This window comes from Netta rufina, assembly GCF_964035555.1.
Source record: "Netta rufina genome assembly, chromosome: 4".
NCBI classification, from domain to species: domain Eukaryota; kingdom Metazoa; phylum Chordata; class Aves; order Anseriformes; family Anatidae; genus Netta; species Netta rufina.
In genome coordinates, this window is record NC_140127.1 from 53,194,918 (window position 1) to 53,216,425 (window position 21,508).

At 43.7% G+C, this 21,508-nt stretch overlaps 1 protein-coding gene across 1 annotated transcript in view; it reads right to left on the reverse strand.

Moving 5' to 3' along the window:
• Nucleotides 1-12,789: 12,789 nt before the first annotated feature.
• The window catches only part of UBE2K (ubiquitin conjugating enzyme E2 K), a 37,617-nt gene continuing 28,898 nt past the window's right edge, over nucleotides 12,790-21,508 (reverse strand). The window contains exons 5-7 of the mRNA XM_084286412.1: nucleotides 18,626-18,725; nucleotides 14,991-15,119; nucleotides 12,790-14,803 (exon numbers count right to left, since the gene is read on the reverse strand). Coding sequence (XP_084142538.1) covers nucleotides 14,729-14,803; nucleotides 14,991-15,119; nucleotides 18,626-18,725 — 304 coding nt within the window. The 3' untranslated portion in view covers nucleotides 12,790-14,728. The remainder of the gene's footprint in view (nucleotides 14,804-14,990; nucleotides 15,120-18,625; nucleotides 18,726-21,508) is intronic.

The following is a 21,508-nucleotide window of genomic DNA, read 5'->3' on the forward strand; positions in this document are numbered from 1 at the left end:
TTTTTTTTTTTTTTCTTTTCGTAATTTCTCCTTCAAAGAATGATTTGCTCTGTTTCCATGCATGGTCTTGGGTATTCGTAGAAATAAGACATTGAGCAAATAAGTTGTAATGCAGACAGCTGTATAGTTATAAGATACATTTTGAGGTGAAATTATGGTAGTTGATCTTGTAAAGTTGCATGGGAAGGGGCTCGGTCTGCAGAGCAACCGTGAGCAGTGCACTTTGTTTCCCTGTGCATCAGTTCCCTGTTGCTTTTTTGCAAATAGTTTTGAAATCCCGTGGTGCACTGTAGAGGAGTTGGGTATTTTGGACATTTGGGGGATTACTTGCTGTCCTGAAATGGCTCGGGTGTGGCTGTGCGCCGTGAAGCAGTGACTGAGGCTGCCTCATCCAGCATTTCATTGGTGTCACAGTTTATTTTTTTCTCTGTACCAGAGAAAATAAACTCTTTGCGTGGAAATGTGCCTAAAGCAGGCAGATGCTTTGACTTGAAGGATTTTAAATACTTTCTTATTTTGTAAATACTTTCTTATTATTAATTAAATACTTCTTTTTATTTTAAATACTGGGGAGGGACTGGGAGATTTGAAAAGCATTTAATTACACATTGATCCATCAGGGTTTTGACATCTAAAACTGAAATATTTTTACGAATTAGATTTACAGATCATAACACAGTTTTGGGTGCTCTGGTGAGATACTTCCCTCATGGAGACAGACGATGTGCTGTGTTGATTTAAAACTATTTTTAAACTTTTTTGTCTATTTTAGAAATGAGCTCCGGTACCTGGTGTTGTGCCTCTAACAGTGATTTGAAACCTGGACTTGACAAATCTTGCAAATACTCAGAATTGTTTCCAAAAGCTTTGATTTTTGTGAAGTGCAAACCAGGCTGGGTGTAATTGGCTGAGCAAAAACGCACACAAGCTGTAGGAAAAGGTCTGCTAAGGGTGCACTGGTTTCTTACGGGACCTTGCCACAGGCAAGGCTACGTGCGGAATGTCCCTGCCTGCCCCCTGCTGCTCCTCGCCAAACTCCTGAGCGTGCACGTGGTAAAATTCAGAGTTACCTCGGGGTGAACATCAGCCTTTAGAGCAGTTCCAGGGAAGTACAGGCGCAGCTTTATACATGCAAAATATATGCGTTGCTCATACTCTTTCTGAAGTTAAAACATAAAATTCTGTTAGTGTGGAGCTGTGGGATTGAAGGCAAATTATTGCAAAGAAGATGTTTGTTTTGTAGTTGATCACACACGAGCTTTAAAATATTTTACGTAAGAACGGGGATTGTCTCATCATAATTAGAGTGCTGATGCTCAGAGGTTTTTCACTTTTAATGTGTGATAAAGAATAAAAGGAAGACCGATTAAAATATAGTTCTTATGGCTTTTATCTAGGGTAGGACTGAGGTGTTGAGGTTTCACATTCGGTTCCATAGCCAGAGCTAAGTTATCACCTTTTAAGTTCCCATCTTCATAAAAGTGTGGCTTTGTTTCTTAGCGGACATACATTTATTTCTGCTGCTTTGTTTCCTCTGATTCCTAGCCTGTACGGCTCTCGTAACAACGAGAGTAAGGCTGCTCTGGGACCATCCCCCATAAATGGAGCAAATTAAACCTGAACCACTCAACAGAACTGAACCTGAGCAGTTGGTATAGATGATAACATTTCTAGAGCAACCTGCTGTATTCCTTACACAGGAAGAATAATATGCATTATGAATCTTCTCAGCATGTGCTGCGTCAAGCCTTTAAGCTTTAGAACTGCTATATAACAACAAAACAAATCCTTATCTAAAATCCTTATCTAAGATGTACTTCAGCCAATAGATGCTTAGCACACATCACTGGGCCAAGTTCAACCTCAGACTGGCTGTGGAGTCTCGTGTTGGCTGATGGGGCTCTGGTAGCTGAACTGTCTCATCTGAAGATCCAGGAAGATTTGGGATCACCAAACGCTTGCAGTGCACAGGACACTTTAAGAAATGCTTTAAGAAATGGACCGTGACGATCCTCGTTTACCTGCTCGTGTGCTCCCTGGTCACGTTATCAGCAGTAAGAGGTTTATTTGTTTGTGTGCAGAAATCAAGTCACAAATCAGTGCTCAAGGAAATGGCTGAAAGCAGTCGGACTGTAAGGCCTGCTCGCCAGGCACGCACAGCTGATAACCAGAATTGTTCACAGACCAGCTGGTCTCAGCCAGAGGAATTGTGTCACGGTGCAGCAGCAAGTATGCATTGCCAACAGCAAGGTGTCCGACAGCAGCTTAACAAGTTCTCCTGTACAGCAGCACCTGGTACATCCCTGGAAGCCTTCTCCTCCTCAGGTTTCTGACAGAGAATCGTCCTGCTCTGCTGCCTGGGGTGCTCGAGGGGTAAGAGGGAAATTCAAACCAAAAGAATGTTCTCTTGGAGGAAAATACTCCTAAACTTCAAAGACTAGTAACAGCTCCCATTTTTTAAAGACTTTTGAAGCATGGTATTCCCTGGATTGGATCCATTTGTCTTGGTTCCTGGAAGGAAGCAAACAAGATCAGACTCCTGCAGGAGAACTTGGAAGTCCTGCTCCAGAAGCAGAGACGACAGCCTCTTCTCCCCTGCTGCACGGCCTGGGTCAGGCGAGTGGATCCATGGGTACAGCACTAAAAGCCTGGCAAAAACGCTCAAATTTACAACCTTATGCCGTCCTTTCACCTTAAGCCACACACCCAGACATCTGCCTCATGTGTTTCAAGCATGGTGCGACTTTATTTCAGCCAAAGCCATTCTGGAAATTGCATTAGCATCTCTCTAGCTTTCCAGCTACCGTTCTTTTTCAGAGCTGGTTTTACAGTACTGTGCTTGCTTTCCCACTGATACAAATTCCTCGTGATGGAGCAAGGGCTTTTGTTCAAGAGTAAAATTTCATATTCCTGTAGCTGTTACCACATGAGAGACAGAGGATGAGTTACCCCCTTTCTTGCTTTAATCTGGCTACAGAGCATCTCCTGTTTCAGACTGAAGATGGCCAGTCCCATGGTTCCATCAAGTCATGTTTCAGCACCAAGTCAATGTTTGAACCCACAAAGTGCCTGCTTTCAGATCTGGCTTTAAATACTTATCAGAAACATCTCCCACTCTTCTATGAGTCCCTTATTTTATACAGTTCTGAAGGAAACGGTGAAGCTTTAGGCAACGGTAGCTGGTTGTAAAAAAATAACTGATCCAGGGGGACCCCAGCAAGAGGCCGGCAGTTCCAGTTCAAATAACCTCCTTCACTCAGGCCACAAAGCCAAAGCAGCAGGCACACTCACCCCATGAACTGGGAGAAGCAGCTATTCCTGAACTCCGCTGGAGCCATATTTGCCTGAAGACAATGTGGCCGTGTTCCTCGGAGCTGTGGTGTCGCTCACAGGTGTTTGATGCAAACCGTACTAAAGCTGCATAACTCAGGGAGCTGCTGCCTGTGCCGGGCAGTGTAAAGCCATTTTAGCGTTGCTCCAGGAGAAGCCTTCCTGCTTGACCTGGTGGAAAGGTCCTGCTCACCCGTAGCAGTGTGACTTTTCTCTGTTTCTGCATGGCAAAGGACACGACAAACTTCTGAACCACCCAGCTGCACAGAGGCTGGGTGCTGTCAGTCGACAGGAGGCAGAGTCGGGACCTGCTGTGACACCGCTAGCTTTGCCAAGAAGCCACTTGACTTTCAACCCGGTGGATTTATCGCCGCACAGCTCGATCCACGGCCAGCAGAGCTGAGACATCCACGGGCAACCCCAACAGCACTGTTGGGTCCTTGTGGAGGAGGGACAGCCACCAGGAGATGTCTGTTCTTCGGTGGGAGCACAGAGTTACCTGGGCTGCTCTGTAACTCACCAAGAAGTCATGCTGGCAGCAGGCAGTCTAAGCAGCAAGGCAGCTGTGGTACAAAGCATGACCGAACAACTTTGCATACCCTGCGCGTCCTCCACCCACGACAAGACTGTTATTTCAGCAGCCACAAGAGCCCAGCTGCGTGTTCATAACGCTGCAAGGCAGGCGGGCTCCGGAACAAGAAGGACACGTTTTGCTCCTTAAGTTCAGGCATTTAATTCTTCTCTCATTGCCCAGGAAGCCGAGACTGATGTTTGCTGACCCTGATGCACCAAAACTTGTGAAGCAAAAGCTGGCCTACGATCACGGCAGTCCCAGACATGAGCTGAGTTGCTTTGGTGCTGGGTCTGAGTGCTCCACAGCAGGTAGGCATCGCTGTTTGCTCTAGAAATTTAATCAGCAATAATTTCATTTCTTTCCTTGGTGCAGCATAGTTGTGGAGGCAGTCTGGCTGGACAGCTGGCTCACAGCCTGGCACTCTACCCCACGGAAAGTTGGGATGTTTTGGGGTAACACTGGCATCTCCAGGGAAGCAGATTTCAGTGTTTTCCCACCCTGTCTGGTTGGGGGAGGTTTCTCTCTGGTACACTTGTGCATAGCTGCTGCATAAAGCTGATTCTTGTACTTTGACATCTCTTTGCTTCGTTACTGAAAGCCTTTCCAGCCTCTAGTGTGATCTCAGTCAGACCCACAAGCAGTGTTCATGTTAAAGGCTGGGGCTCACGGGGCTGGTTGGGGATTTACAGAGCAGTAAAAGACCACAGAAACATGATATGGGTAAAGTAGAAATCAAGAGATGGTTTCTAACCATCTAACCAAAAGATATTTGGAAGGACCTCATAAAAGAGAAGTAGATTTAAGATGGATTTATGTAAGCCTGTGAACTTGAGATTTTGGGGGCCTGTGACACGCAGGCCTGGACTTGATCCCACTGTGCTGTGCCTGCAAGCTGCAGTGACGGCTCCATCTCGCCTTGCACCACGGGCACCCAAAGCACTGGGCAAGGCCTCAATCCACCCAGAAGGGTTGGTAGTGTGTGATGCTCCAAACTGTCTGATACTTTATAAATAATAAAAATGCTTCCCTTAGAAAACATTTTATTTAATCCAGGTCTTCCAAGCGTTCCCTTCTCTTCTGTGCCTATAAGTAACGCTATTAGAAGCAAATTCTGTGGAGCTTCTGTCACTTAAAAAGATGATTTTCCTGTGCACCTCTGAAAATCTAATGTCTTTAGTATCTTGTTAGTCATTTTGATCCAAACACACTTTTTTTGCTTAAAGTTTTGATTTCTCACACCAGTGTTTTGCATATGCTCAGCTGGATGTTGGAGAGATGTGCTTAGCTTAACTTAATATCCCTGCTCTGAGTTTGGACTCCCTGGTTCTAAGGTCAGTGCGAGTTATCCTAGGCTAATGGTGACATTTCCTTTCAGTATAACAGCAATCGCTTTTGATTTCTGTGGTGGTTTTCCAGAAACCAGAGGCAAGGTGGTGTCCGTGGGAGTTAGGCTGGAAGCGCCGGGTAGGCCTCAGCTGGAGGCCGTCCCCAAACTCGACGTGTTCCTCCCGGCTGTGACAGAGCCACACTTGTTCCTTGCCATCATTTGGAGCATGAAACTATCCCAGCTCAAGTAGATGGGTGCTGGCTGGTCTGTGGTAACAGGGATCAGGGATCACTTCAGTGCCTTGGGGGTTTCTGCAGCCTTCAGGCGGCTAGGCAAGCAAAACAGGAGCAATCTCCTCCGTAAAGTCCCATTTATCTTTCAAATGGCTCAAGAACATTGCAAGGCCCACACGAGAGGCGGGACAGCAGGTTTCTCTGACAGGAACCATACTGCATTCAGCTGCCAAAGCCCCATAAAAAGGCAGTGTCCATCCCCCAAAGCCTAAGGGAAGTACGGCCGTGCTCAGTTTTGGCTGTGTCACCAGATGGGTCAGGGCGGGCTGTGGTGGCACAGGAGCTTACACCCAGCATTACTTGCTGTTCTCTTTGTGTGTTAAACAATAAATGCCTGCAATGGTTTTGTGCGGGTGGCTGAGCCACGCGTGGAGCCACCACTGCCCCTTCCATGAGGGCAGGAGCTGAGACCAGAGGGCCGGGAGGGGCCTCAGGGTCAGGGACAGGTCTTGGCTGCCCCTGGCCCTCTCCAGGTCTAGTACAAGTCACTCAAATTCCTACTCAGGTTATTTTTAAGCGGTGCTTTCTCTCCATGGAGTTTACATGCTGAGAAAAGGCAAACCAGATGCGGGCAGCCAAGAGGAGCCCACCTGCTTCACAGCCAGAGCCTGGAGGGGCCCCAGAGCACCTCAAGGGCCTACTGCGTTTACCAGGCTGGACCTGCCATTTTGTTCTCATCTGCTCCTTATGTGGTTGCTCTTCAGCCTTAGAAGCCCTGGCAATACTTGCTTCCCTCCACAAGACCACTCGTCTTCTTGCCCTCTCTGTCCCCCTGCTGCTGGAGGGAGGAGGGCTTCTGCCTCAGCACTGTCCATGAGGATGGTTTGGACTTGGCCTTGAGCAGGTGCCTACGCTTATACCAGCGTTTCATTTGAGTCAGCATTTAGGCCATCCCCCTGCCCTACCTCCTGGTGGTACCGTCTGTCTGTCTGTCTGTCTGTCGCCTCCTCAGGAGCACCCAGGGCTGTGGGTCCCAGCCCTGTTGTGCATGGTCATCCTCACACACATGCCCAGCTGGAAGAGGGGGGAGAGAGGCAATTTGCATACAGCAAACAGCCTAAAAACCTGTCACTGAGTAACAAATAGGTGTAAAACAGCAACTGCCACACGCAGGGCCCTCACTTTGCCCTCACAGAAAGGGGGCTGCTGGTACCCTGGCCATGAGGGCATGCACACACCCCCAAGACCACAGTTTTATTTATAACTCTATTGCTTTTTGTCTCCCATTATATACTGTTTCGTTGTCAACTGGATGTGGTTTCCAAGAGGCCTCTACAGACGTAGCAGCCGTGATTTACGCAGCAGCCCAAACCACAGTGGTTTGCTGCAGAAAAGATTCAGTGAGCTCAGAACAGTTGAAAGCAGAGTCAGCACGGCCCTGTGAAAGTGAACTTACCAGTTGCGGTAGCACACCTAGCTGTGACACAGCTGCAAATTCAAGGTTTGGGACAGACCTACAGGCTGGTGAGGCCAGCAGGGCCCTCTGGAGGCCCCTGCCCCAGCCCCTGCTCCAGCAGGGACACCCCCAGCAGGGTGCCCAGCGCCACGTCCAGGCAGCTGCTGAAGGTCTCTAAGGAGGAGACCCCCACAGCCTCTCTGTACAGCCTGTGCCAGGGCTCTGTCGCCTGCCCAGCACAGAAGGGCTGCCTGCTGCTCACAGAGAACCTCCTGTGCTCCTGTTTGTGCCACTGCCTCTTGTCCTGGCACCGGGCACCACTGAGAAGAGCCTGGCTCCATCTTCTTTACACCCTCCCTTTGGGCATTCACAGACACTGATGAGCTCCTGCGACTAGTCACAGGTAAGGCCCAGCCCTAGGTAAGAACAATGGCAAACGAACAATACGAGGAACAATGCTGTCCTTGTTTGTTCCTACAAACCTTTCGGCTTTTTCCTCATGTGCATCATCTGACTCGGTGACTTTTTTTGGTGCTTACTTTGTTCATGCACGTCTACTTCTAAATAGCACTCCCTTCTGACACGCATGGCCTAGAGCCACTTCACTCCTGGCATTTTTGATGTGGTTCAGACCAGCTGAGGACGTGACTGTGGGAGATTGCTCTAAAGGCAATGTGCAGGCCAAGCAGAGAGGGCGAGCATCCCTCCCCCACGCCCCATCTGGTTGGTAATGCGCCTCTGGATAGTTAATACACGCTTCATTTCCCAGATTTTTGTCCTTTTAATGGCAATAGCCATAGACATGAGTCTTTTTCATCGCATTTAAACTGACAACTTTATCCCACTTAAATCACTTTCTACACACGTAAGCCACTTTGTGGTCACCACCTTGCAGCAACCTGAAGCCACGTTGGCCACCACGAGGAACGGCCACGACCTGCTCTGCCACCGGGGCTTGTTCTTCAGCCTTGTACTCAGGGAAAGCTGAAGGTGCAGCAGTGGCACAATTTCTGGTGCTATTTCTTTGTTAACAGACAGGTTTATATGTAGTTAGCTCTCACGCCTTCTGGGTGAAATGGGCCCAGCCGGTTCTAGGCCTGCTCATTGAACCAAAATTCATCCCAGAGACAGGCTGGTGCTTATTTTCGGGGCTCCAACTGGTGCAGTGCCATGCAGCCAGCCCCACATCTGCTCCTGCAGCACAGCCGTGGGCAGCTGCTTTGCCCTGAGCCACGCAGGGGCTGCCCCCGCAGCCAGGTAACACGGCACGGCTGCAGGAGCCTCCCAAACCTCTCCAACAGGATGGGCAGGAGTTGACTACTCGCTGCCTCGTGTATTTTCAGCAACAGCTTCTCTCTTAAGCTGCCCGCAGTGAGCATCGTCATCTGGGGAGCCAGGCAGGGAGCTGGGCAGCGAAAACAAGGTGCTCACTATCCCATTCCCCTTCTCCTGCCCCTCTGTAAGAAAATGGGGCTGTTTTAAGCCACTTTTCCCCACCCAGTAACACCAAGCTCATTTTTTCCTCACAATGCCAGCTGATTACCCTTAATTTCCCCCTGGGCTGGGACAAACCACCTACAAACTTTATGTATTTCAACACAAAGCAGCCACTAAGTGAAGCAACGCAATTTATTTGACATTATACCAGACATGGGTGCTCCAGCTCCCGCCCCAGACTTGACCTTAAAACAATTTTAAATCCTGAATTTGCTGCATAGGCATTATCAAAGTTACCTGGCTGAGAGCTAAAAGGTGTCAGCGTTACAGCTACTGAAATACAAAACTAAACACAGGAGGCAGCGAGATACTGTTCGTCCAGTTCAACTGTAAACGTGCTTCCAGCTTTGGGGTGCTGGGAGAAATTACACAACTGTAGGACAACTTCACAAGGGTTTCTGTATACAGCAGCTCAGTTACTCATGGCACAGCAGTCTCTAACTACAAGAATGAGGGAATAGGTAAGTAGCTTGTGACAATAGCAATAAGAGACCCTCCTCTAAGTCTGACACCATCGCTGTGCAGTGACACCAAGTTCAGTACCGCCTCCTGTGGAGCCTGCAAAACCTGCCCAGGGCCGAACACTGGCCTGCAGAGATGAAGCAGCAACAAAACCCGTGTGACAAGGAGCCTCCCACCCTGCTCACTGCTCCAAGCCCTTGGTACAGAGACAACATCGTCCACAGGGCCTTGCTCCGTGCCCCAAACACGCCAAAATGGTGGTGGCAGGTACTGGTGCCACAGCACTGCACCATCTCCCCCATCCTCCTACAGCTGCCCCAGCAGGCAGGAGGCTGTCACCTCCCCCATAGGAAGCAGCTGGAGTTTATAGAAAGTACAAAGGCAAGATGAGCATGAGTAGTAATGAAACCAAAATAACATTTTCTCTTTCCTCAGACACAGCCTTAGACTTCTTTTTAAAAGGAGACACTGTGCACGTATGCATATATTTCTTTATGTAAACACATTTCCTACTGTCTTAGGTGAAACACCACACTCTTCCATCACACGTATTATATTTACACAATTTCTTCCTCAAGGTTTTCGATGTGCATTAGGACAACTCTCATCCTTCCTCTCTTGTTATTGACATGGAAACAGTATACCATGTAACAGCAGAACAATTCAAATTCCCAGAAATAAAATGAAAACTGCTTTCAGGGAAACATGCATTTATTGTTAAGCATTCCCAGTGAAAATCAACATCTTTTAAAATGTGTGTTTATTTAAAAAATCATCTGTGTACAAAAGTGTTTGTGTAGTTTTTATTTTCAAGACAAAAAACACTGATGCTGCATTCCAGCCCACCCACTCATCCTTTACAGGAAGCCTGATGCTCAGGAATCAACCTCCTGCAATATATATATATTTCTGTAATTTTTTTGTTTTTATTTTTTTTATATATATATTTTTTTAAGAAAAGTCAGAATTTCGGATGGAAAAGGAAAGTGTAAAGCAGGGTTCTTCAACAGTTGACATCAGCGTTCTTATGATGGCAGCCTCCTTCAGACACCACAACAGAGCACCAGCAGTTGTCGGAAACCAGAAATGGACAGGTACAGCATTTTCACAGTACATTTCCTCAGCTGTTGAGTCTCTCAACTTACATTTTCAACGAATGGCTCAGCACCGTAAGCAATCGGCTAGCTATTTGGATGCCTACAAAGCAGGTAACAGCAGAGAAGGAACATCACATCACAGTACAGTGCAAATGACTTGCAAGAGTTTGTCGAATGAGAACAAAGCTGAAAACTCGAGCCGCTGACTACAGAGCGCTGCAGCTGGGATAACCGAGCAAGGAGCAAAGTGGGGTAAGGGCAGCTGGCCTTGTGAGGCTAAGGATGAATCGGCCGATGACGCTAACAGCACCAGCAGGAAGAGCAAGCTACGTGTTGTTACCGATGGTGTTGGAGGGGATCGGACTCACAAGAGGAAAGAAGCGACTGCCCCTTTACCTGGCCATGGGAGAATGCTGCGCCGGGGAAATGAGGACAGTAGCAGTGAAACCACCTACGTGGTCTTCTCAGAAAGAGCCCTAGGCACTCGATGAGTGGTGCAATAGATGGCGTGATGAAACGCATTCTCGCGAGCTATTTCTTAGCCAAGTGCTCATCAAGTCCTACAAAGCAAATCGCTGGATCACAAGCCAGAGCTACGCTCATCAAGATGCTCCTGATCAGCTTCCATGGCCAGCAAAACAGAGCAGGAGGGGACCTCTCATCTTCTTGTGCCTGCTCATAAGCAGACGTTAAATAAAGCTAACCTTCACTGCTCAATTATTTATCATTTTCCCCTTTGGGCAAGCCTCCAAGTCTAAGCTTTTGTTGGTATTTAGGAAGGAAGCAAGGGCCATGCACACAGCTCAGCTTCCCCTTGCTCTGAAAATGGAACATTTCACAGTAACAGCATATGACCGATGCAGTAAACAAGAACTCTTGCTTGAAACTCTGTTCAGGTTTGCTTTTCCCCCTCCCCTTCCCTCTTCCCCCATCAAACAAGCAACCCATATGCTCTGAAGTGCCTGGTCTGATTCACAGCTGCTAAGCCCGGATTTGCATAGTTTAAATGTTTGTTACCCACACCATCTAACGCAGATTTGGCATTACAAGGTAAGCTTCTTTCTGGCTATTTAATTCCTCTTTTCACACACACACACAGAAAAAAAAAAAAAAGCCTATACTCCTTATGCCAGTGTTCCAGTGCTAATTTACTTGGAAGAGTTAAATACAATGGTAATTAAAAAAAAGGACATATTCCTACACCACTGGTACCTAATTCCTCAAACAAATGCTCTTGAACCAGTTAGAGTCCAGGCCCCATGTGCTCTGGCAGCTGACGTGAGCCGTGGTAGAAAGCCGCTCACTCGCATGAAAAGCTGCCACTATAAACTTGAAAGCTGCGGCAAGCTTTGTCCTTCCGATGGGAAGTTTGGGCTAGGCAGAATGAGCAGCACTGAGTGCCACGTCTTACTGGAAGGATATGTTGTAAGGTTTTGTCTCTGAGATGTACCAGTCCATCACACTGAGGACACAGCTTGTTCACGGGAGAAAGCTGCGAGTTCGGCAAGTGGGGGTGATACGGGGAGGACTTTTGGCACTCAGAGGAAAACTGAGGCTTTTGGCAACACAAAGACATTTATTTACCTCTAAGCAAAAATGTACTGAAGTCTGAGGAACTGGATGTGACAGGAGTTGCTTGTTCCCCACCAACAAAATGAGAGAGAAACCACTTGGCCAGATGCACATCGCAGCGTTGGGCAGCGAAGCCTGATGCTCTGGCGAGCAGCGAGCTCCAGTACCAACACCTTGCTCACAACTGGGCCGTCTGGATTTCAAAAGCCCTGCTCCAAGCTGTTTTCTTAAACAACGGCGGAAGACAATGCAGGGTTTATTTGTGCTTAGAAAGCAACTCAACTGTCCCCGCGTTTCACCTTCCTGTTTTAAGTAAGCGGTGAACGTGCCGCAGCCTGCAAACGCACGGGGCCCTGAACACAGAGATGCTCACACGAAACAGAAGGAGGATTTCACACATGCAAACTCACACTGATGAACTGAACACTAACAGTAAACTTCTAGGGCTCAGCCCCAGCTGCAGTTCGACTAACCTGGTACAACGTTACCCCTAAACTCAACTCTGATAATTGCCAGGAATACAAGAACACTCCTTATAAAGGACTCACGTCACCACTCATAGGAACTTCAGACCGTGATGTCTCCCCAAATGCTGGGCCATCTTTCCTTCCCAGCTCGGGTCTTGAGAAGCTTCCCTCTGCCAGCATCTGTGCTAGCACCAAGGTATCTTTGCTATAAAGCACGCGGATGGAGGGCAAAAAGCAGTGTCCAGCGCCTATACACAAGGGGACAGGGGAAGGTGAGCATTTTTCTGTAGATGAAAATGAGGTAACTTTATGAGAAATAAAACACAACAAACATTGTTGCAGTGGCGGCCCTGACCACCTCACCTTCTCCTCTGTTCTCCCCGTCTCCCTTCACCCCCTCAGCCACAGTTTGGGAAACCTGCTCGGGTTATCGCCGGGCACGCGCTCCCAGCGGTGTTCTGAGGAGACCGGTCTTGTCAAGACACATTCAGCAGCCCGTAACTGAGAAGTTTTACGTCCCCTGACAATGATTTCCAAGTTCCTTCTCTTGATAAATAGCAGCGAAGAACAAGGGAAAGTAGTCAGCAATTTATAATTACCACCAGGGTATTAAAAAAAAAAAAAAAAAAAAGGTGTTGATGTAACCAAGAAGTTCTTAGCCTGTACAACAAAAGACAGCGAGGTGAGGTTAACACAAGTGGCATCTGCCAGTTTCCTACCGCCCCTGGTTTTCACCTAGCAAACCAGCCGAACAGTAGCAGGTTTTTTTTGTAAAAAAAAAAAAAATAATAAATAAATATAAGGAAAGACAAAACAATTTCCTTTGGCATCTTCGAGAATGATTTACACTAACTCAAGAAAAAAAAAAAAAATCACTGACTACACCTTAAAAAGCTGTAAAGACTAAGCAGATGCACTTAGTATTGCACTGATATGAGTTACAAGTATTTACTGTCTGTGCCCTGAAATATTTTAAGCTTGGACACGTCAGACAGAAAGCCCAGGGAACATCCCTGAGCTAGTTAGGTCTCTACAGCTCTATTTTCTGGTTCTGTTCTACTATGACTATGCTCCAGAAATTTAACAAATACAACAATGTTTCTGATTTCCTCTCGTACAATTTATAAACAGACTGTCTACGAAGTGTGAAACTACTTCAACTTGTACTTCATAGTTCAAGAAAAATCCCAAACAGACATGTATTTCCCCACCCCGGCCCCATGAATCCTACTGCTCAGGAGAAGAAACAGTGACGGAAAAGATGACTTGTACAGTACTTTATGAGCAACGATCCCCGCTCTATTCTCAGGATTTCTCTGAACTTCCTTGTCAGATATATTCTCGAGAGTTAGCATCATATTCATAAAGGCATTACCGCTCTCTTTAAATAGATGTACTAGTGTTTGAAGTTGCAAAACTAATAATTTTCAAGCTTTTGCACTCGGGATGAAATGTCATTTTAATACGAATAAAACGACTGACTGTATGTACAAGCCAAGATAAGAGTTCAGTTCTCGTTTATCAGAAACATCAATCCAAAAGAAAGCTAAATTGAGAACACACTTCTACTTCTATGTGCATTTGAAGTATGTACAGAAAAAACACCAACACAGCCTCCATGTGTCAACTAGAGAAAAATGCAAGCAAGGATGAATTTTAAAGTACCTGGTAAGCAATCCTTAAATTGAAGCCCAAAATAAAGCTAGAAAACTGCTGCAAAAACAGCTGATTGCATCATATCAAGTACTCAAAAGAAAAAAAATAATTCTCAGTATGCTAGAGAATTAGCGTTTTCCTCCTTCAAATCCAGTGAAATCATATTATCCAGGATATACTGAACATTTTACATCCATTTAAGACAAGAAAAGTAAAGAAAACCAGCTCCATCTTTTTGTGCTATATCGAGGCATAATAAACCCTTATGAGATGTGTAGAAAATACGATGGATGAAAATCATCACTGATAATTCAAAATATATTCTTTAGAGGGGAGCCTAGGCTACTGTAAATGGCACACAATTCCAACAGATAACGAGAAATAATCCAGCGAGGGTTTTTAGCTGTATGATGTCAGGGAGAGGACACTGAGGTTTCCCATTTTATAAGCTAGGAAGAAAAAGGTTCTGAATAGGTCACCATTTGGAACTTTGGGTAAATCTTTTAAGTCTTTCAGGAAAATAGGTACAAGAACACTCGAGTATTTAAATGGTGCTCTCTTCAGCGACCCTACCTAATACGTCTATTAAGTACAAGCATGCAAATATAGGTCAATCCACAGGCACATAGGATCCATGTTAAAAACAGTAAGATAGCTGTGATGAGTGGCACCAACAATTTTGATGACTAACACTCAAAAATGTTGCTTTCTGAATTACTAAATCAAAATCCTGAAGCAAGTTCCTGCTAGTCTTCGTCACACTGCTAAACACTAAAGTAGGCATGTTTTTCCCCCATTATTTTAGCTGAGCTCAAAGAATTTTTACAATATTTAGTAAGAAAAAAATTAAAGTATTTCCCCTTTTTAAATTTACACAGACGTTTAATTAGCTTTATTTACAGAGCGGTTTTTCAGTCTCCAATAGTGCCTAGATAGCATCATCAGGCAAGAGTGCCAGTTTTAAAAGAGAATCTATATAGAATCCTAAAAATAACAGATGGTGATGCTCCTCCAGAAGGGGCAAGCTGGACTACCGAAGCAGCTCTCTCTACATGGCTCAGTTACTCAGGAGTAATTCTGTTGCAGTCTCTACATCCCATGATTTTGAAGACAAGGCCACTATTACTGCATTCTGCAATGAGAAAACAAAAAGCAAAACAGTATTTAAAATGTGTGAGCCTGAAGCTGAGAATCAGAATGAGAAGTTTGCAGATTGATCAGAACACGTTTGCCACTTGTCAAGAAATAACTGATCATTTGTAAGAAGATTATTTCAAAGAAGGTAGAGGTGGAAGAACATTGAAGTTATAGATACTTACCCTATCAAAGCCCATAGCACAAAGGTTTTCTATTTTTCTGGTGTATTCTGGACTAGAAACTGGTGCTCCAGCATACACATGTGCCCAAAGTCGAGCTGTCTGTTTAAACATTTCTGGATTTTGTTTGTACTACACAAAAGAGAGAGAGGGGAGAATGGGAAAGTTAAGTCAGCTCAGCAGTCCAAGCAAACAGTACGATGATGCGGCAGATTCCTACCCGTAATTCTTTCTGTAACACCTTCAACACTGTTTCACACGGATCACCCCCGTATTTTTGAAATGAAACTTGGAGGCGAGGATTTCTTGTAGAGAAAGCCTGTGCAAGCATTTAATTTCATGTGTTTGCCTTTAGATTAAGTTATGCACTACAGGTATTTTATGAGTACAATCAGTTACTGCTCTCAGCTGCATCGATCGGGAGCTAAGTGGCCGTGTTTAGCACAGCTACTGAGATTTTACATTCAGTGCAGCAAAGCACAAGCTGCCCCTGTGTTGACATCTGCTGAATATATGCACTGCACACCAACATGTTTCTCTAATCACTAGGAAATATGCCTGGTTTTGCACACTGCAAGTAGTTCTGCAGTTTTTTGGGGAGGGTTAGCATTTTACTGCAGGGCTTCCTCTGGAAAATAAGGATATATAAGGGTTGTATGCGTGACCAAAAAAAGGGCTGAAAAAATAGGTGAACATGTGTGAGAAAACAGGACATTGCAACTCCGCAAGCTATCGATTATCAGAAAATAAAAACCACGCAGGGCATGTAAATATTACTTTGCACCCATTTTGCCACTAACAAGTTTTCTGGTAAACAACAGAACGGACCAGAGCAGAGTTTTCAGCCAGTGCCAGGAACTCAAAGACAAGAAAGTGGGTCAGCTGTCATAAGTGGTACACAACAAAGCAGGAGGAGTTTCCCATTTTAGCAACTTTCATCTATAAAATAGATTTTTTTAAATAAAGATAACCATATATTGTTTTATTAAAAGACAACTTCTTCCCTCTTAATCATTACAGTTGAAAAAATGTTTTCCCATCCTTAGTCATGTGATTACTTTTAGCACTAAATAATAAGACAATACTGGGAAATACACTATTAAACTATTTAGACACATTTTAAGGATAGAAATACAACTTATTATCATTCTACGTATTTTACCAATGCATGTAAATGATCATTAAACCTGTAAAACACATTTCAAGAGAACAGTGCTCACATTCCATTTTATTTCCAACAACACACACCCCAACCCACTGCACTGTGTGCTCTGTACACCTCACACTAATTCTGCCCTACATTAAGTAATCTGTGTAGCTACTAGCCAGTTATTAATGGCATTAAAACAAACAGGAGAGAATCTACTGTTGGGAATAACTCAGTGTTATTATACACACACAGTAATCTGAAATAAATTTTTTATTACAACTACAAGAAACAAGCAAGCAGTAAGTGTAGCATCAGTAGCCTCCTGGGGTACTGTATTTTTCTGCTCTTAACGTATCTTCCCCCCAAGTTATTATGATTTTTTTGTTGTTGTTCTGTTTTTAATATATTTGAACACACCACAAGCCTAATAAACAACCAGACGAAGCGCAAAGCACTGAAGTTGTGTTTGCATAACCACACTTTATTCAGAACTAGCTTTCACTGTTCTATAAATAAAACTGCTTTAGTTATCTGTAAATAATCCAGCTTCTCCCTGAACTGAGAAGACTACAGGCACCTTCACTGATGCCTCTGTATCAGGAATCACAGTCAATTATGTTGCTGTACTTAAAACAAAAACACCTGTATTTAAGCAGAACACCACTGTGCTCTCCTGGAGATTCAGCTTAGCTCTTCTAGGACACTACCATTTACCCGGACAGTTTAGCGGTCTAACAAATAGTTCAGTAAATTCACTAAGTAAAAGCATGGAGGAGAAATAATTCCTTGTAAATTTGGGGTTTTGGAAATTTTTTTTTTTTTTTGAGAGATGGGAGAGGGGACACAAGAGAAACCATCCACCCCACATGGAGGATCTGGATGCTTACCATCACATCTCTCACAGGGACTATAATCACTTTCTACTGACATACACAAGCACATAACTGAAGGCCAATCTGCTAACGCAGCTTTCATGCAGATATTTGCAGGGACCAGGAGAACTGAATCCTCCCCACACCAGCCGTGCCACAGTCCCGCTGCACACATCCCTACAGGCACCTAAAAGGCAGCCTGGAAAATTGCTCTTCAGAGTCCAGGAAGATTCCTGAAGTCTTTTGTCTGAGAGAAAACCATTTCCAGCTGAAATGTTTCTATGGGACTGTTAGTATTCCCACACAAAATTCTAGTAGCAGCAGCCAGAATGGGAAACTCCATTTTTCTTCTTTGTGAAAAAACAAAAAACTGATTTTTGTTTACGTGAAAAGAGGATGTGACAGCAAGGACAAACATCTGGCAAGAAAAACCTGTGCAGGGGCATCATCTGCATGGGATGCCTGGTGGCTTTGCTGGCCTTTGCAAGGATTTCCCCCTGCCTACAGGGGTTCAGTCCAACAGAAGCAGATGTTCTACACTTACACCTGAATATACACATTTGAGTAGCTTTAACCCAACTGTTCCACCCTGTGACATACTGGGCTACCTCCCATCTCCATGTTTCCCTCTAAAACCTGACAGGTTTGATGAACTATCATCCTACACAGAAGTGCGTGCTCCTTTTCCCTAAAAAGTCTCTCTTTCCCAGAGTGTGCTGACTTAGAGAAGATAGAGATAAGATCGATGATGGAAGAACTTTTTCCTTGACTGGGTTTTTTGTTACTGAAATGTACCCTTATTATCAGTCAATTTCAAAGCCAAGCCCTTGCTCTCCCTTCTCCCCTGAGAAAAAAGGGCAAACAACACATACATACTTGAGATTTTGCTGAAAATTGTCAAACTATTAAGTCATGGAATGATCATTCCTATCTTTAATCAACATTTTAAGTAGAATTGGTGTGGAACAAGACCCAATTAACACTATTTTTATAAATTCTTGCTACTGTCTCAAGAGTAACAAACCTTGCTGATTTCATTAGAATTCTACTGATACCTGTTTAACTAGTGACTAAAATAGTCACCCCAAGTACTTGCAAAGGTTAAATACAAAGGATGTATCATTCAGATAAAATGCATCTCAGGACTGAATGCTACAAGTAATTACTCAAAATTTTGACATTATCAAATACAGTGCTCTACAATATTCCTAATAATCTAGGAGAGGAGCTACAAGCCAAACCAAATGCAATGAACACCAAGTTACAACTTGTCTTTAACACTTTTTTTTTTTTAATAGTAAAAGCGTTTTTAATAGTAAAAGATTTTAAAAGGCAAGTTATACTGGCATTTGTTTTACTGTGTTATCTCCTGACATTCATGACAAACTAAATAAGGAAGAAAACTGACATTAAATCTCTTGACACTGTAAAAATAACTGCTACTTTGGAACCTAGAGAGTAAAAGTCATAAAGACACTGTAGTAACTCATGCTTACTGTAAAGCAATTTTCCAATAGATTATTTAAAACCTTTCTCTCTCCCAAGGCTTGGGACTTGATCTGAGTTAAGGAAGGTTACAAACGTGTTAGAAGTTCATAGTCAGCTGAGCACCTTACCTGGTTTGCCACTACTGCGTCTTGTGGATCATCTGGTTCTGCAGCTGCCAACAACGCTTGCAGTGATAACAACACTGTTCTTAGAGTCATTGCTGCTGCCCTAAAATTAAAATTTGAAAATGACTTTACCAAATCCCATATCTTTAGTCATCTGTGCAGTTACATTCCTATAACAGAAGATATAAAAATATAGAGAGTTTTTAAAGCTAAATGTCACAATTTCAAACTGCTGCAGCTCAGAGGAACTAGAGCACCATTCAATACATACTGAAATGAAGTTTTAAATGTGGACTTTGTCATTAACAATGCTTTCTAAAGCATTTGGAGAATGGTCCTTGACCTACACAGTTGACCTTAAATGCTTAAAATTAATTTCACTTACACAAAAAAAATTAGCCTGAAGTTTGCGTTGTCCTTCCTTACTTCCAGTAAAAGTACCTTGCTTATAAACTCTAGGTACAGAACCTGCAGCCCATGTGTGCTCCCTCTGCTGGCACTCTTGAGAGCAAAATAGCATATACAGAAACAGTGACCTATATTTTAAATTCTCATAACAGATGAGGAATTTTACACATTTGGTATCTTTTGCATTGTACCATTTTAAATATGACATTTTCCCCAATAAAATTTAATGGTTTACATAGTAAGCTACTAATACAATAATATAAAGATAATGAACACCACCTCTGTGATCTACCATGTCGGCTGGCGCATACTGGCAATCAAATAAGGACCCCACTGAGCTGAGCAGCCAGGTAGACTCAGTTGTGGTGCCAGCAGGGACGGATGTTCAAACTAACACAGAAAACTATTTACCCTGCTTAAGAACTAGTAGAAGGGTAAGTGGGAAAATGTGACCTCTTACATTTGATCAAGATAGTTAGGGCACACAAAATGCTAAAGGAAAGTTGTGAAACAGGAACAATCAACAGAAGTATCAATCAACAGAAAATTGCTTTTTTTTTTTTTCTTTTCCCCAAGAAGGCTGAAAGTAAGTGCAGTGAGTTTGATGGAGCGGGTGGAGCTTCACCTGACAGTCCAGATACAAAAACAGTTTGCAAGTCTATTTCCAGTGTCAGGTTCCAGAAGCTTGAATGTTTTCCAGTACATAAGCACTGTATCGAGGTACTCTGGCACAGCATATTGATGAACAGATGCTGGTAAGATGTGAGAAGTAAGTTTGTGACGCCTGAATATTAAATCCCTAGGCACGTGTATGCACAGCTTTCCTGCTGTGTCACTCACAGTCAAATAAGGCATTCTTCCCTAAGTATTTCTAGTTCTTAAATGTTTTTCCTAGAAACTTAGCTTTTTTTTTTTAAAAAAACTGCTTGACAATCACACTGAGCTTTCACAGTGCAATGTTCCACATCAAAATGCAAGTGAGAAACATCCCAAGTGATAGAGATTTTAATTAGCACATATTGTCTTAATTCAACCGCAACATCAGCTTCAAGTCCCTCAAGCTTAACTTTGTAGACTTAACTCCTCAAAAAAAAAAAAAAAAAAAAAGCCTTTGTGCTTCAAGATCTGTACTCTGACAAATCACAAAACCATCACAAACCCTCCAAACCTATTCTTTAGGTAACTAAGCATTTTTTCCCCAGGATTTCAGACTCTTCCAGTCAATTTAAGTATTTCAACTCCAAGCTGAATGCTTCCCCCAAGCCAAAGAATGCTGCTTTAAATTACAAAGAAAGCTTGGGATTAACTAGTAAGATGTTTAATCAGATAAAGAACACCTAGTTATTGAAACAGCCTCAGTTGCACGATGAGAACCTGGCTAACTCAGGAAACTCAAGAGTACAAAGCTTGTTCTTCTATACCCAAATCTCACACACACACAAAAACAGGGTGACAGAATATTAAAATATTTTTGCTTCACATACACCTGTGCTATTTTGCTCTTAAAATTTCCTGTGCTGTCATCTCTGCTGACCGATACCATTCTGAAATTCATCTGCTTAACTCACGTATTGCTGGCACAACTCATAGCAGTAGCTGCTACTATTGACCAAATCCGAATGCAACGTGTTTAACTAGTCTGGCACCTAGGTGTCACAGGCCACTACTCTTTCAGGCCAAAGCTCAAAAGGGACACAATTTTTATTTTTATGCACGGAATTTCAGAAACTACCACAGCCCAAAGTTGTTTTTTGCCCAGTTATTTCATTATGCTGCTCAGTGTCATTCTCAGGAAAGACTTCACATTAAGTATCTCTCATCTATAACCGATGCTGTAATTACTTTCACCAAATTAAAGCTGTTCTGGACTTCCCTTTACACAATTCCTACTTCAGAGGTGTCTGGAAATACTACCATTAGTAAAACTGGAGTAAGTCTCAAGAAAGGGGTTTCAGCAGCACTTTTACAAGCTATTTACTTCTATCTGCACTGTACCTTTTAGGACTAGAAATGATAGATCTGGGGGGCAGCAGGTTTACTTAGGACAAAAAGTGCCATGAACAGCTAGAATAAGTCCTGTGGTGGCTCCAGCAGTCTCTGGTTTTCAAGCCTGGTAGGCCCTTCCAGTCCTCGCTCATCTGTTATGTTTGTAGATTTTTATATAAATCATACTGGGATTTGAACTTCTGTTCTGACATTCCGATTTCAAAATGAGTAATAAAAATAAATACCTCATCCATTTGGATATACAGATGGCTATATGCTAACTCACAACTCAAACTCTAAAAAATAAGCTTATAGACATGACTAGTTTAGCTACATATGTAAAAAGGTTTAAAAATGTAGTTTACAACTTTTCAAGTCTCAGTTCCCAGAATGGCTTCCTCATCTCATGCATACTAAGACAGTCTTCATTGGATACAACCAAAGAAATACCCTTAAGTTATTAAAAAGCTGAAACTGTAGCAGGTTATTTCT